Here is a 16,020-nt window from a genome sequence, read left to right as displayed (position 1 = left end):
TCTATGTGCATGCAAACGTAGTGACTGTTTGAGAAATTTACACTAAGCAGTAGCATTAAAAAGTAAATAAACATTTCCACATCGTTTTGGTTAAGTACTGTATGTTTATGGTTCCTTAAAGTAGAGATGTCCGTATGTAGGCTAATGCTCGGGGGGGTCAAAACCGGAATTTGGCAGCAACATCCAGTGAGGTTTCCCAAGACATCCACACATTTTATGCTTAGGCCAAAAAAAAAAAATAGTGTTTTTACGGTAACATGAAATACTAAAATAAGGTCGGTAGGTAGGAAAAAGGTTTTTTTTTTTTCATTTTTTTTTTTTTTTATTTTGTTCGAAAAAATTAACACAAGTAAACATCTTACAAAATAGTATTTTAGCACAGAATCCTTTATACCACACATCATAAAATAAGTGTTTTAAATCTTTAAACGAATAAAAAAAAAATATCGAGAGTTCGAGTTATGATCTACGGAAGCGATATTTCATGATATTTTCATGTAATAACGTGAAAACACCTTATCAAAAAAGAACATGAAAATAACGTCCTAGGCTAGGCTACTTCCATTAAAAGCAGACGGCCTAGCCTAGCCTACTGTAGAACTTGGGTCAAGCAAAAACACCAAGCAAAAACATGGCTGAATCCTGAATGACTCCTGTTTGTATAAATAAGGGACTACATAGGCGGTAAAATGTAGTGTTTTTCCCTGCCATGGAAGTGCACTTGTATACTGAACAGGAAGCAATTTGAATTACAGCCTTGAATGAGGATTCAAAATGGCGGCTCGGCTCAGTTTTCCCTTCCTCCTTCAGTATACACGTGCGCTTCCATGTTTATGCAGGAGGGCTGATAGAAGTGGTGAAACATTTTACTTTTTATCGTTTCTTTCACAACTTGAATGCGTTGAAACCAAAAATTATGACAAACTAACGCCGCTTACACTAAAAGATCGAGGGAAATTTGGAATAAAAACTTTACGGTCGGCAAATTCGACGCGGAAATTCTCGATCGGTCGGGTTACCGGAAACACGCTATTTTATTTTATTTTATTTTTTTATTTGGCCTTATTACTGTATTTACATTGGACTCCTGTGAATGTGAAGGCACTTGTCGGTTGTTTTACAGCCTCTGCTCCATGTTTTTTTTTTTTCAATAATAATGCAGTCTAACGTTATTAGCGGGACTGGTTCTGCAAGTCAGTTGGACTGATATGTAGTCACATGACAATTCTCTGTAATGATGCTTCTCGCATATTTGCGCACTACTTTGAGGAATAGTATGTGGTATACAGAATATACTGGTGCAGTACACTATGCTTTTGTAAGCTCAGTGCAAGAAAGTCATATTGCCCCTTGTTACAATGTTCAGAATGCAGTACACATGTCATGAGTCGATATGGTTTTACACATTGGCACTGTGTAAATGGATTTTATATAGCGCATAGCTTTTCTGGGGGGGGTTATGGTCCCCCCCCCCCCCCCTTTTTTTTGTGTGTGTGGTTTTTTTTTTTAACTAAATTAACTTTTTTTTGTGTGTGTGTAGGATTTGGAAAATCAGATGCACATTGCTGAACAGAAGAGACGCACACTGCTGAAGGACTTTCATGATACCTAAACGTCCATCTGACATACTTGCAGCGTTTTTTTTCTCCTCTTTTCCGTCATCTGTTCATCCCTCTCCATCTGTCGCTCGCTCCAAAGATCCTTTCGCATCCCCATCGTTTTTCTTTTTTGCTGTTTCTCATCTCTCTCTCCCTCTCTGTCCCCCTCCCCAATTGTAGCACGATTGTATCCTGATTCAAGCCTTCCCCCCACTTTTTTTTAAATAAACACACCTCCATATCAGCTTACAACACACCCACACACAGAGAGTTTAAAACACTCCTGAAACATGGACTAACTGCTGCTCTTCCAGCTGATTCCTCCCAGTAATTGCGGTTTTGTTTTGGTTATTTGTTCTTTGTCTTTTTTTTGCTTCTCACTGAGTTGATATTTTTCTGAAAGTTGGCTGTTGATAGTTAGCTCATTTAAAAACAATGAACCATGCTGTAATTTTCAACGGTTGTACATTAATACAGAAATAGTTACTGAGAGAAGGTTTTTAAACCAGATATTGAGTCCTGTGTTTTGTTCTGTACACACACACACACACACACACACACACACACACACACACACACACACACCCTGTGTCACCATAGCCGCTTGGGGTTCTATACTGTGTATACTGTTTTCAGGTCTGTCGCACATCGACTTCCTGTTTACCGACTGAACGTATTTATGAAACCTAAGGGTGGATTTTGACGCTATTTCAAGAAGCAAAATGCTATTTGAAATCCCTGGGGAGAACACTGCTCTTTACTTGTTTCAGGGTTAATGATTTGTTGAAGTCAACAGTCGTAATAAGTGTCCTATTCCTTCGACTGCTTGCATTCTGATAGAAGCGAGAGCAGGGGGATACGTAAGTGAGCAGTAGCTCAGAGTTGATCTCGCTTATAATCAAATGGAAAAATGTTCATATTTCAACAGATTAGTGCGCTAAATGATGTCATTCTTGAGCCCATATCGCTTTACCATTCATACAACCCTGATTCCAAAAATGTTGGGACAAAGTACAAATTGTAAATAAAAACGGAATGCAATGATGTGGAAGTTTCAAAATTGCATATTTTATTCAGAATAGAACATAGATGGCATATCAAATGTTTAAACTGAGAAAATGTATCATTTAAAGAGAAAAATTAGGTGATTTTAAATTTCATGACACCACCACATCTCAAAAAAGTTGGGACAAGGCCATGTTTACCACTGTGAGACATCCCCTTTTCTCTTTACAACAGTCTGTAAACGTCTGGGGACTGAGGAGACAAGTTGCTCAAGTTTAGGGATAGGAATATTAACCCATTCTTGTCTAATGTAGGATTCTAGTTGCTCAACTGTCTTAGGTCTTTTTTGTCGTATCTTCCGTTTTATGATGTGCCAAATATTTTCTGTGGGTGAAAGATCTGGACTGCAGGCTGGCCAGTTCAGTACCCGGACCCTTCTTCTACACAGCCATGATGCTGTAATTGATGCAGTATGTGGTTTGGCATTGTCATGTTGGAAAATGCAAGGTCTTCCCTGAAAGAGACGTCGTCTGGATGGGAGCATATGTTGCTCTAGAACCTGGATATACCTTTCAGCACTGATGGTGTTTTTCCAGATGTGTAAGCTGCCCATGCCACACGCACTAATGCAACCCCATGCCATCAGAGATGCAGGCTTCTGAACTGAGCGCTGATAACAACTTGGGTCGTCCTTCTCCTCTTTAGTCCGAATGACACGGCGTCCCTGATTTCCATAAAGAACTTCACATTTTGATTCGTCTGACCACAGAACAGTTTTCCACTTTGCCACAGTCCGTTTTAAATGAGCCTTGGCCCAGAGAAGACGCCTGCACTTCTGGATCATGTTTAGATACGGCTTCTTCTTTGAACTATAGAGTTTTAGCTGGCAATGGCGGATGGCACAGTGAATTGTGTTCACAGATAATGTTCTCTGGAAATATTCCTGAGCCCATTTTATGATTTCCAATACAGAAGCATGCCTGTATGTGATGCGGTGCCGTCTAAGGGCCCGAAGATCACAGGCACCCAGTATGGTTTTCCGGCCTTGACCCTTGCGCACAGAGATTCTTCCAGATTCTCTGAATCTTTTGATGATATTATGCACTGTAGATGATATGTTCAAACTCTGCAATTTTACACTGTCGGACTCCTTTCTGATATTGCTCCACTATTTGTCGGCGCAGAATTGGGGGGATTGGTGATCTTCTTGCCATCTTTACTTCTGAGAGCCGCTGCCACTCCAAGATGCTCTTTTTATACCCAGTCATGTTAATGACCTATTGCCAATTGACCTAATGAGTTGCAATTTGGTCCTCCAGCTGTTCCTTTTTTGTACCTTTTAACTTTTCCAGCCTCTTATTGCCCCTGTCCCAACTTTTTTGAGATGTGTTGCTGTCATGAAATTTCAAATGAGCCAATATTTGGCATGAAATTTCAAAATGTCTCACTTTCGACATTTGATATGTTGTCTATGTTCTACTGTGAATACAATATCAGTTTTTGAGATTTGTAAATTATTGCATTCCGTTTTTATTTACAATTTGTACTTTGTCCCAACTTTTTTGGAATCGGGGTTGTACATTTGTCTTTTAGAAACCTTCGTGAACAAGTTAAATTGCATGTGGCTGCTTCCGTTTCTGTGTGCTCGCATGCTTGTTTGGCATGTGTAACCCCACTGCATTTTCAGGTCTGTACACACAGTCCGAATATAGCCAGCCCTGTGAGCCTGAGATAAAATTAACCCTATGGGATGGCCCCATGAATACGTGTGTCTAAAAGATAGAGAAAACAGTTACACCCAGCATTACATCACTGTGCTGTACCTACTACCCAGGAGATACTGTGTTCTGAAAATCAGCTGTTTTCTACTTGGAAGAACTGAGCAAATAGTTACTTTCGGTTACTTGCAAGGGTGACCTCCAATTCAAAAGCACTCGGGCTAGAGATGCATTTGCAGGCTCGCTGTTCTTGTAGTACAGTGCAAGTGAAAAGCAGGCAATACTTCATTCTTAGGAGTTGAACACCACAAACTTATTGGTGTAAACCTCAATACAATGGCTTCAATTCTTAATTCAGTGATTCACTATTGGAGAAGGAGGATGCTGAAGCTGCTACGATATTTTGATTCATAAGACAATTAACGGTTATTCCATGAAATCGAGTTGTACATGAGCTGATAGCCATAAACCACGTAGGGCAAGATTGAGTGTGAAATAACTGCTTTATTCTATCCACATTCACTTGATTTTGAGAAAAGGAGCATTTTTATTTTTTACAAACTTTCTACAAAACATCTGACAATCATTTCCGCTTATGTAAACAAACCAGTGAAATGACAGTAGCAATTTGTGAAAAAAAGCTATAATTCTTGAAAAATAAAAATACGTTCTTACCATTAAATACTTTCATTCCATATTTTTTGTATATTTGGGGGTTTTGTTTTCGAGTAGTTTTTTTTTTATTTTGTCCTCAGTTGTTTCAGTAACATGCTCTGCCATTTTGTTTTTGTCTAGTCACGGTATATAAGCTGATATCCTAGTAGTAGAGTAGCCAATCAGAGCATGCAATTGCTCATATCCAGTGAATGTGAATAGAATAATATCTTTGACTTTGAACCTGTGGGGCGGCACGGTGGTGTAGTGGTTAGCACTGTCACCTCACAGCAAGAAGGTCCTGGGTTTGAGCCCCGTGGCCGGCGAGGGCCTTTCTGTGTGGAGTTTGCATGTTCTCCCCGTGTCTGCATAGCTTTCCTCTGGGTGCTCCGGTTTCCCCCACAGTCCAGAGACATGCAGGTTAGGTTAACTGGTGACTCTAAATTGACCGTAGGTGTGAATGTGAGTGTGAATGGTTGTCTGTGTCTATGTGTCAGCCCTGTGATGACCTGGCGAGGGTGTCCAGGGTGTACCCCGCCTTTCGCCCATAGTCATCTGGAATAGGCTCCAGCTTCCCCATGACCCTGCACAGGAAAAGCAGCTACAGATGATGGATGGATGGACTGAATCTGCTATGATTTTGATAAATTCCATTCATAAGGCAATGATTTAATATTTGATTATACCACAGAATCTGCTATGAGACAGTACCATACGTTTCTATCTGGCTACCATTAATTCACAAATGATGACCTACAGGAGTATTTTCAGTATCAAGATTTGAGCAAATCAGCTCGCTCGTCCATTTACACATCAGTTTAAATATCTCATCTCATCTCATTATCTCTAGCCGCTTTATCCTGTTCTACAGGGTCGCAGGCAAGCTGGAGCCTATCCCAGCTGACTACAGGCGAAAGGCGGGGTACACCCTGGACAAGTCGCCAGGTCATCACAGGGCTGACACATAGACACAGACAACCATTCACACTCACATTCACACCTACGCTCAATTTAGAGTCACCAGTTAACCTAACCTGCATGTCTTTGGACTGTGGGGGAAACCGGAGCACCCGGAGGAAACCCACGCGGACACGGGGAGAACATGCAAACTCCGCACAGAAAGGCCCTCGCCAGCCACGGGGCTCAAACCCGGACCTTCTTGCTGTGAGGCGACAGCGCTAACCACTACACCACCATGCCGCCCTATTGGAAGCATCCTTATGATTTTATAATGGTATGATTGCTGCTTCAGTTAATTTCAAGCATTGCCTTTTAAACTGAAACCGTTTTTCCAGTGTCAAGCTATTTATAATATAGGGGTGAGAGTGGAACTATTTTTATATCCCACTCCACCACATCCAAAGGAATTCTGATCCGTCCTGCTTTAACTCATGAAAACAAATAGTGTGAGAAATCATGTGAACTAGAAAACATGAGAAAATTTAACATATGAAAATCGAGTAATTGTGTGTCAAAGTCATGTGAAAAAAAAAACCCAAAACATAAGTCCACTTCATGTGATTCATACCTCCTGGGCAATTTATAGTTCCCAGCTGACCTCATGCACGTCTTTGGAGAGTGCGAGAAAATCAGAGCACCTGGTGTAAACCGACACAGGCATGGGGAGAACATCCAAACTCCTCACAGAAAGCCCCCGATATGACTTTAAAAAGTGTATTTAAAAAAAATTTTAGGATTCAATTTTTCATGACTTGAATCAGTCAGAATCAATGGATGCTATCATAAGTGCTAAATACATGTAGTATGAATTTTCTCAACTAAAACAAAGTTGGGCTTTTGGACAACACCCTGAGGAACTGTTTTACTGATCTGGCTCAACACGAACTATAATTATCATTATAGTTTTTATCATGACTTGATAAAACACAGTGAACCAACACCAGCAGATGACATGGCACCCCAAATCATCACAGACTGCGGAAACTTCACACTGGACTTCAGACACCTTTGATTCTGTACCTCTCCACTCTTCCTCCAGACTCTCGGACCTTGATTTCCAAATTAAATGCAAAATGTACTTTAATCTGAAAAGAGGACTTTGGACCACTGAGCAACAGTCCAGTTCTTTCTCTCCTTAGCCCAGGTAAGACGTTTCTGACGTTGTCTCTGGTTCAGGAGTGGCTTGATATTAGGAATGCGACAGTTGTAGCCCCTTTCCTGTGCGTGGTGGCTCTTGATGCACTGACACCAGCCTCACTCAGTCCACTCCTTGTGAAGCTCTCCCAAGTTCTTGAATCGACTTTTCTTGACAATCCTCCCAAGGCTGAGGTCATCCCTATTGCTTGTGCATCTTTTCCAGCCGGGCAGCACGGTGGTGTAGTGGTTAGCGCTGTCGCCTCACAGCAAGAAGGTCTGGGTTCGAGCCCCGTGGCTGGCGAGGGCCTTTCTGTGCGGAGTTTGCATGTTCTCCCCGTGTCTGCGTGGGTTTCCTCCGGGTGCTCCGGTTTCCCCCACAGTCCAAAGACATGCAGGTTAGGTTCACTGGTGACTCTTATGGCCCTTTTCCACTACCCTTTTTCAGCTCGCTTCAGCTCATTTCAGCCCGACACGGCTCGCGTTTCGACTACCAAAGAACAGCACGACTCGGCTCGCTTCAGCCCTGCTTAGCCCCTAAAACTCGCACCGTTTTGGAGTGGGGCTGAAGCGAGCCAAAGCGAGCCGAGTGAGGCTGGGGGCGTGAGCAGACACTCCCCTGTGCACTGATTGGTGAGGAGGAGTGTCCTCACATGCCCACACACGCCCCGCGAGCACTCTGGGATCTGTAAACACCGTAAACCCGGAAGAAGAATAATTACGAATTACGAGAATTTCTGAAGCCTTATGCGCCTCGCCTCATCTATACGCTCTTGCCAGTATCTGTTGGCGTTGTCGGTGACAACAAGCCACAGCACCAAGACCAGCAACACTAACGACTCCATGTCCTCCATGTTTATTGTTTACTATCCGGGTCGTGAGACTACCGCTTAAAAGCTCACTGATGTCACTGTTTGCGCTGCTTAACGACATCACGTGATGTCCACCCACTTTCGCTAACTCCACCCAATGTGTCCACCCACTTCCAGCCAGCATGGTTCAGCGCGGTTGTAGCCGAAATGCAACTTCAATAGCCCCACTCAGCTCGACTCAGCCCAACTCAGCCGCGTTTGTAGTGGAAAAGTGGCATAAATTGACCGTAGGTGTAAATGGTTGTCTGTGTCTATGTGTCAGCCCTGTGATGACCTGGCGACTTGTCCAGGGTGTACCCCGCCTTTCACCCGTAGTCAGCTGGGATAGGCTCCAGCTTGCCTGCGAGCCTGTAGAACAGGATAAAGTGGCTAGAGATAATGAGATGAGATGAGATCTTTTCCAGCCAGCCTTTTCAGCAATGACCTTCTGTTGCTTACCCTCCTTGTCGAGGGTGTCGATGATCGTCTTCTGGACAACTGTCAGGTCAGCAGTCTTCCCCATGATTGTGGTTGTGTGTACCGAACTAGACCCAGAGTTACATGGTATTTATACTGTTTTACTCAAACTCGAAATATTTTGAGATTTTTTTTTTTTTGCACTGGAGACCATACACTCTAAAAAATAAAGGTGCTTCAGTGGTTCTTCAAATCTCTGGATGGTTCCATGGAGAGTCAAAACTCTGTGATGAACCATGACATTATGTGAAAGGTTCTTCACATTGGAAATGGTTCTTCAGAGCCTGGCATTCTCTTACCATTTGCTGGTCAATGCACATAGGCTATGTTTACACAAATCTGTCTTCACTGCTCAAACAAATGGTTTAAATGGTTCTTTAAAGAACTGTTGCATGAACGGTTCTTTGAAGCCCTGAAAAAGGTTCTTCTGTGGCATCGCCCTGAAGAACCGGTACTGGCCCCATTATTTTTTAGAGTGTAATTATCAAAATTAAAAGAGAAAAATGCTTGAAACATTTTAGTTTATGTGTAATGAGTCTAGAATATGTAAAATTTTCACTTTCTTAAATAACTGATGGAAAACATTGGACTTTTTCATGATATTCTAATTGTTTGAGATCTAATAGTATCTCAGGAAGTGTCCATCAGTTGTTCCCCTTCAAAAATGACCATTGAAGAGCCCTTCAAAGTGAACTTCAGGGGACGACTGCACTTGAGCGACAGTACTCCTTCCTATTTGTTGACGAGATCTCACGAGGATATCGTTCTTATATAAGAAGAGTCTTGATTGGGTAAGAGTGCACGTGCTTGATGAATATTCAAAAGTCGATTCTTCGACATTGTCAAATGACCCATGGCGGCTTGTTTACAAACACGAATGGAGAAGCTCTAAATCATGAGTATGAGTTCTGATGATCTTTACAAATTGGGTAGACATGAGGTGAAATTGAGGAAATGGCTGATAGAGGAAGGTTTACTGGGAGATTTGGCTTTCTTGAACTTGATAAAACGTGTTTATACGATACCACGACTTCAACCATTAACCTCTGTAAATCTACAACAACCCACAGGCTCTGTCAGTCCACCTCGTCTCGATGACAGATTGTAGGATTTTCAGCTATGAGGCAGGTTCTGAATAATATTTTTTCACAAGTAATGGTTAGAGAAGCAGCTTTGGGACCAAAAGGTCACCGGGTTTGATTCTCTGGACCAGCAGGAATGGCTAAAGTGCCCTTGAGTAAGGCACCTAACCCCCTACTGCTCCCCAGGTTACTCTGGGTATGTTGTACATCGCTCTGGATAAAAGCATCTGCAAAATGCCTGTAATGTAATGTATTATTGGGGGCTTCCGCCCCAAGAACTCCGCTTATTAATTTAGTTCTTGTTCGGTCATTGAATCAGCTGATTGGGCGCAAACATAGTCACTTTAATTATAAATGAACTCTGCCCCCTAGCACCATTACTGTTGCTGAAGTGCAAAGTAGCTAACTTCAGTTTGAAATGACCCTACAAAGGGCTATCGAAGGGCCAGCTCCTTTAAAAGTGGCCTAGGGCTAGTGGAGGGCCTCGGGCTAATTTTCTGACGAGACTAAACTACAGTGTTGCCAACTTTTTTGAGTAGCTAAAGACTCTCAAAAAGTCACCAGACGTCACTTGATGACGTCACGGTCTAACTTGCATATACATTTATTAATAATGATCCCAAATCCAGCCACTAGGGGTGCATAAGCTTACCGTGGTTACTGGGGGTGCCGGTCCCAAGCCCGGATAAATTGGAGAGGGTTGCGTCAGGAAGGGCATCCGGTGTCCAACTGTGCCAAATCTAACATGCGGATTGAAAAAGGAAATACCATGCCGTATTGGTTAAGCAGTCGGACCGGATGGTATCCCGATTGAGGCTTGGAGATGTTTGCGTGAGACGGCTGTGGAGTTCCTAACGAGATTGTTTAATAAGATCCGAGAGAATGAGAAAATGCCAAATGAATGGAGAAAGTGTGTGCTAGTCCCAATATACAAGAATAAGGGAGATGTACAGAGCTGCAGTAATTACAGAGGGATAAAACTGATGAGCCACACCATGAAGCGATGGGAAAGGGTATTGGAGGCGAGATTGAGAAGAGGGGTAACAATCTGTGAACAGCAGTACGGGTTTATGCCAAGGAAGAGCACGTCGGATGCAATTTTTGCTTTAAGAATGTTAATGGAGAAGTACAGAGAAGGCCAGAGAAAGCTACATTGTGTGTTTGTAGACCTGGAGAAGGCATACGATAGAGTGCCGAGAGATGAGTTGTGATATTGTATGAGAAAGAGTGGAGTGAATGAGAAGTATATTAGAGTGGTGCAAGACATGTATGAGAACAGTGAAACAGCAGTGAGGTGTGCAGTTGGAACAACTGAATGGTTCAAGGTGAAGGTGGGACTCCATCAAGGATCTGCTTTGAGTCCTTTCTTGCTTGCCATAGTGATGGATAGCTTGACAGATGAAGTGAGGCAAGAGTCGCCATGGAACATGATGTTTGCAGATGATATTGTGATATGTGGTGAACGTAAAAAGGAGGTTGAGTTGGGTTTGGAGAGATGGAGGTATGCATTGGAACGAAGAGGAATGAAGGTGAGCAGTAGCAAAACAGAATACATCTGCATCATTGAGAATGGGGATGAGTGAACATGCAAGGAGTAGACATAAAGAAAGTTGGTGAATTCAAGTACCTGGGGTCAACTGTGCAGGAAAATGGGGGCTGCGATAGTGAGGTGAGAAAGAGAGTGCAGGCAGGGTGGAGCAGTTGGAGAAGGATTTCAGGAGTCATTTGTGATAGGAAAGTCCCAGCAAAAGTGAAAGGTAAAATGTAGTGAGACCAGCTGTGATGTATGGATTGGAGACCGTACCCTTAACGAAGAGACAGGAGGCAAAGTTGGAGGTGGCGGAGTTGAGGATGTTAAGGTTTGCGATGGGAGGTTGGACAGGATAAGGAACGAGCACATCAGACAGACAGCGCATGTGGAGAGCTTGGGAATTAAGCTAAGAGAGATGAGACTGAGATGGTATGGGCACATCCTGAGAAGAGATGCAGAGCATGTGGGAAGGAGAATGTTGAGGATGGAGCTGCCAAGCACACGAAAACGAGGAAGGCCAAAGAGGAGATACATGGATGTGGTGAGAGAGGACATGAAAGTGGCAGGTGTGGTAGAGAAGGATGCGGAGGACAGGGAGCAATGGAGACCCCTAATCGGCAATACAAAATAAACTTTTATGCATTTACAAAATACTATAATTTCTATCAATAACGCATACAAAAAGAAGTAGTGAGTAACCATGAAGGAAAAGCTTGTTCGCTTTTGTAACTTGGAAAAATCTCAAAGAAGAGAGTTGGAAAAACAAGAAATACGGGGGCGGGACAAACAGTGATCAGTGCTAATCACTGATTGGTCAGAAGCGCCACTCGGGCAGTATGCTGAGCGAATAGTCATTAATGTGTTCTCGGAAAGTCTTTTTTTAAAAAAAATAATTAAAGTCGCTTAAGGGGTTTAAAAAGTAGCCAAACTCGAGTGACAAAGTCTCTTCGTTGGAAATTGGTCTCAAACCGGAAATGACGCAGCCATAGTTTATACAATACATCACAATTGCAGTTTTGAAATGTGGACTGGTCTTGAAACCGGAAATGACACAGCCATAGTTTATACATCACAATACATGATAACATAGATTTACATAGAAGACTAGTAGACTGGTACCAAAATCCAGAATTGTGACACCCAAAGGCATTTTTGAGACAAAGTCGGCAAACAGTCTTATTTTGTCAATTTGGGTGTGCCGAATTCAAATCTGCAATATGCCGAGCTCTAGCTGACCTCTGTTGACCTCTAGAGGTCATTGAACTTTGGGCCTGTAAACGTCTCAGCTGAAGCCAGTTTCTCAGCTTTCTAAGGAAAGAAATGTACTAAAATGATTAATGAAGTTAGCAAATGGCCTTGTTTGTTAAATGTTTGGGTGCTGAATTCATTTTTCATTTGTAAAACGACATATGACCTCTGATAACCTCAAGGTCATTAAACTTGGCCTATAGGCCTATGCATTTAACGGCATTTTTAAACTGACTTTACTCCCCCAAAAAGAATATGAACAGACAAAAAACAAATAGAAAGGAACAAATACAACATTAAATGCCAGTCCATGTACATGTGACTTACTTTTCACAATGAGAATGCCTAGGCGATCACCTTACATAACATTGCATTACATTTAGCGGTTATTGTTTATACAAAGCTACTGAAAAAAGGACAGATTCAGCAGCATACAAAATGTGGGGGCATACAGGGTATACAGGTTCATCAGGGTTAGTATATATGAGAGTTTTTTTCTTTGTTTTTTGTTTTGTTTTAAACGGGGTAAAGCCTTTACAAAAAAACAAACAACAAAGAAAAAAACTCTCATATATACTAACCCTGATTGTAACCTCTTTGTTCTTCTGTAGTAGCTATTGTTGACTAGCTAATGTCAACAAGTAGCTGGTATGTTACTGTAGCAATGTTTACGTTCAGTCATTTGGATGACTGTTAAAACCTTTCAGTCTCAAGTTTTTCCTTTACTGTATTTACTAGTTTACTGTAATTATGATCCGGCAGCTATTTACACCGGATCCAGTATAAATAGCTGCTGGAGCCAACGTCCGAGGTTCTGGAGCGCGCTCCGGCTTGCTCTCCCTCAAATTAAGCAGCGCGCGCCGGCCTGCTCCCGGAGTGCTCCAGCCGAGGTTGCCCTCAAATTAAGCAGCGCGCTCCGGCTTGCTCCGGAGCAAGCCGGAGCACGCTCCGGAACCTCGGCCGGAGCACTCCTGGAGCAAGCCGGAGCGCGCTCCGGAACCTCGGCCGGAGCACTCCTGGAGCAAGCCGGAGCGCGCTCCGGAACCTCGGCCGGAGCACTCCTGGAGCAAGCCGGAGCGCGCTCCGGAACCTCGGCCGGAGCACTCCTGGAGCAAGCCGGAGCGCGCTCCAGAACCTCGGACGTTGGCGTGTATGTGTATGGCGATGGGTTTTTAACGACATAGGTATACAGATCATGTGGGCCGAAGTCAGGTAAAGACGAGGGCTTGGTGTACTTCCGTACGTCAGTGAACAATCCTGGTGGAAGCAGGTAAACGTCGTTCTCTAAGCCTGCTAACCTCAATTTTTGCAAACACCTCTCCCTCTGCTCGCCCTGTAAATGCCCTACGTCGCTGGATAGTGAAGGTGTTTTCTGCATCTCGCTCCTTTTTCTTTTATGTTTTTCGTTTGTCGCCTTCCTCGCATTCAAACTGATTCGAGCCGAAGTCCACTACATGTCCAAAATGGCGGTCGCGTTTACGAAGGTCACGTGACTGAAAAGGGTCTATAGTAGGATTTAGTGTAATTGGGCCTTAAGTAGGCATCAATCCTGTAGATGGCAGCAATGCAACTACTTGGATGCCGGCTGCCGTAAAACTCCGAAGAAGAAGAACATCACAATTGCAGTTCTGAAATGTGGGCCGGTCTCAAACCGGAAATGACGCACCATAGTTTATTTATATCCGCGAAACAGAAGGTCGCGCTTCAGACAGACACGTGCGCTTGTAGTTAGCACTACGGAGCCGAGTCCGGCCCTCAACCTGGTGAACGGATGAAAAACAAAAAACTTGTTTTCCAGTAACAAAGCTCAAGCAGCACAAGCTGTTATTGGAAGTTTATTTCCGGCGCTAAATTCCGGGTTGAGCGCGACCTTTGTGTCGGGCGACGGCAGCGAGTCCAACACAAGTTAGCCGTAACGTTACTGTCTCACATTGGGACGCGTCTCTTTTACTGTCCTCCGTTAAAATCTCAAGTTTTTCTCTGCGCAATGGCGGACTACCTGATCAGCGGACAGACCGGCTACGTGCCTGAAGACGGTCTGACCGGGCAGCAGCTCTTCGGTTGTGGTGATGGCCTCACGTACAAGTATGTAGCATGTAGCCGGCTAATTCCACACAGTTTACTCTTAGGGTGACCATTTCCATAACACCAAAAAGGAGGACATTATTTGGACATGACTCCCCCAGACAATTTTGTATTTCTTCGATGCAATTTCCTGCATTCTAATCAATTTTAGGGTGAATAATGGCAAATCCCATCTGATTCATAGCCCTCAAATTTTTATGTAAACCACAGTGGCAAGATTGAGAATGGATTATTTTTATGCAAGTCACTCAAGTTTGGTGAAATCAGCATCGCAATGTTGTAGGGTTAAAGATTAGGATTGTGGGGAAAAAAGAGTAAGGTCAAAGCATTCATAGTATTTATTATAATTCATGTATTAGCTCTTAATTGGCTAGAAGAACACACAGTATTTATATTTATTAAAAACATTGTGGAGTTAACAAACCACTGAAATTAAACTTAAGGTGCTGAGTACCAAAAAGCACAACATTTGTAGATTCTCAAAGAACAAATAGACAACATAACCAGCAACGTTATAAAACGTTTTAAAGCATTCATAGTATTATTATAATTCATGTATTAGCTCTTAATTGGCTAGAACACCATATTTGTATTTATTAAAAACATTGTGGAGTTAACAAACCACTGAAATTAAACTTAAGGTGCTGAGTACCAAAAAGCACAACATTTGTAGATTCTCAAAGAACAAATAGGCAACATAACCAGCAACGTTATAAAACGTTTTAAAGCATTCATAGTATTATTATAATTCATGTATTAGCTCTTAATTGGCTAGAACACCATATTTGTATTTATTAAAAACATTGTGGAGTTAACAAACCACTTAAGGTAGATGTGCATTTGCACTGTCATCCATATCCTAACAAGTTAAGTTGTGAGCAGCTGGTCTACCGGACAGACTCGTGTTTCCAAGTCCCAGCCAGGGCCGGGGGGGCAGGGCACCAGTGTTGCCAGATAGTGCTGACGTTTTCCAGCCCAAATTATGTTCGAAACCTGCCAAAATGCACTTGAAACCGCCCAATCTGGCAACACTGCAGGGCACTAGGCACGCACCAGGAAGATCATCAAAGGATAGAGCACAACGCGTTCTAGAACGCAATGCCTCGCGGTGCAGAGTTCGCATTGCATGCCAAAAAAACATCGAGCCATAGACTCTTTATTGTAGATTACTAGTGTGCAGCACAGATCTGCAGTTTCCCTACAAAACGTTATTCTAGAACTCTGCTCTTCCAGTCTGGCAAGTCGATATTATATAATTCCGCTCATCGTCTCTAATGGAGCACTTGCATGTGACGTCACAGCCGATCCAGATTGTGACAGACGCCATCTTGTCGGTCAAACGCCATATTCCGCCTTCTACTTCTACTTCTGGTTCTACTTCTGCTTCTACTTCTACCTTTTCTTCTGGAAAACCCTACTATATACAATTCTACTACAACAGCTGCGGCTACAAGCTCTCCCTACCTGTGCATGTTTTTTGTGTGTATTTTTGCGTGTTGTTCGTCTGTACCGGACTTCAATATCCACTACAACCGTATGGACTTACTGGACATTGGTTTCCATCAGAAAATGACGGTTTGTAGCGATTTCCATCACATGCACAACATACCGGACGAGAAAAAAAAAACCATTCCGGACGAGATAGCGAGACCAGCGGGGTCTCTGTGGATTGTTATC

General features: G+C 42.9%; 2 protein-coding genes across 5 annotated transcripts in view; both read left to right on the top strand.

Moving 5' to 3' along the window:
• The window catches only part of arih2 (ariadne homolog 2 (Drosophila)), a 48,318-nt gene extending 46,210 nt beyond the window's left edge, over positions 1-2,108 (top strand). For both annotated transcript variants that reach the window (XM_060932178.1, XM_060932179.1), the window contains exon 15: positions 1,541-2,108. In XM_060932178.1, the coding sequence (XP_060788161.1) occupies positions 1,541-1,612 (72 nt within the window). In that variant the 3' untranslated portion in view covers positions 1,613-2,108. The remainder of the gene's footprint in view (positions 1-1,540) is intronic.
• Positions 2,109-13,951: 11,843 nt separating this feature from the next.
• Positions 13,952-16,020, top strand: part of impdh2 (IMP (inosine 5'-monophosphate) dehydrogenase 2) — a 56,343-nt gene continuing 54,274 nt past the window's right edge. For all 3 annotated transcript variants that reach the window (XM_060932176.1, XM_060932177.1, XM_060932175.1), the window contains exon 1: positions 13,952-14,343. In XM_060932176.1, coding sequence (XP_060788159.1) covers positions 14,246-14,343 — 98 coding nt within the window. In that variant the 5' untranslated portion in view covers positions 13,952-14,245. The remainder of the gene's footprint in view (positions 14,344-16,020) is intronic.

Source organism: Neoarius graeffei, chromosome 10 (genome assembly GCF_027579695.1).
Source record: "Neoarius graeffei isolate fNeoGra1 chromosome 10, fNeoGra1.pri, whole genome shotgun sequence".
In the NCBI taxonomy this organism is placed as follows: domain Eukaryota; kingdom Metazoa; phylum Chordata; class Actinopteri; order Siluriformes; family Ariidae; genus Neoarius; species Neoarius graeffei.
This window is presented reverse-complemented; position numbering and strand designations above follow the sequence as displayed.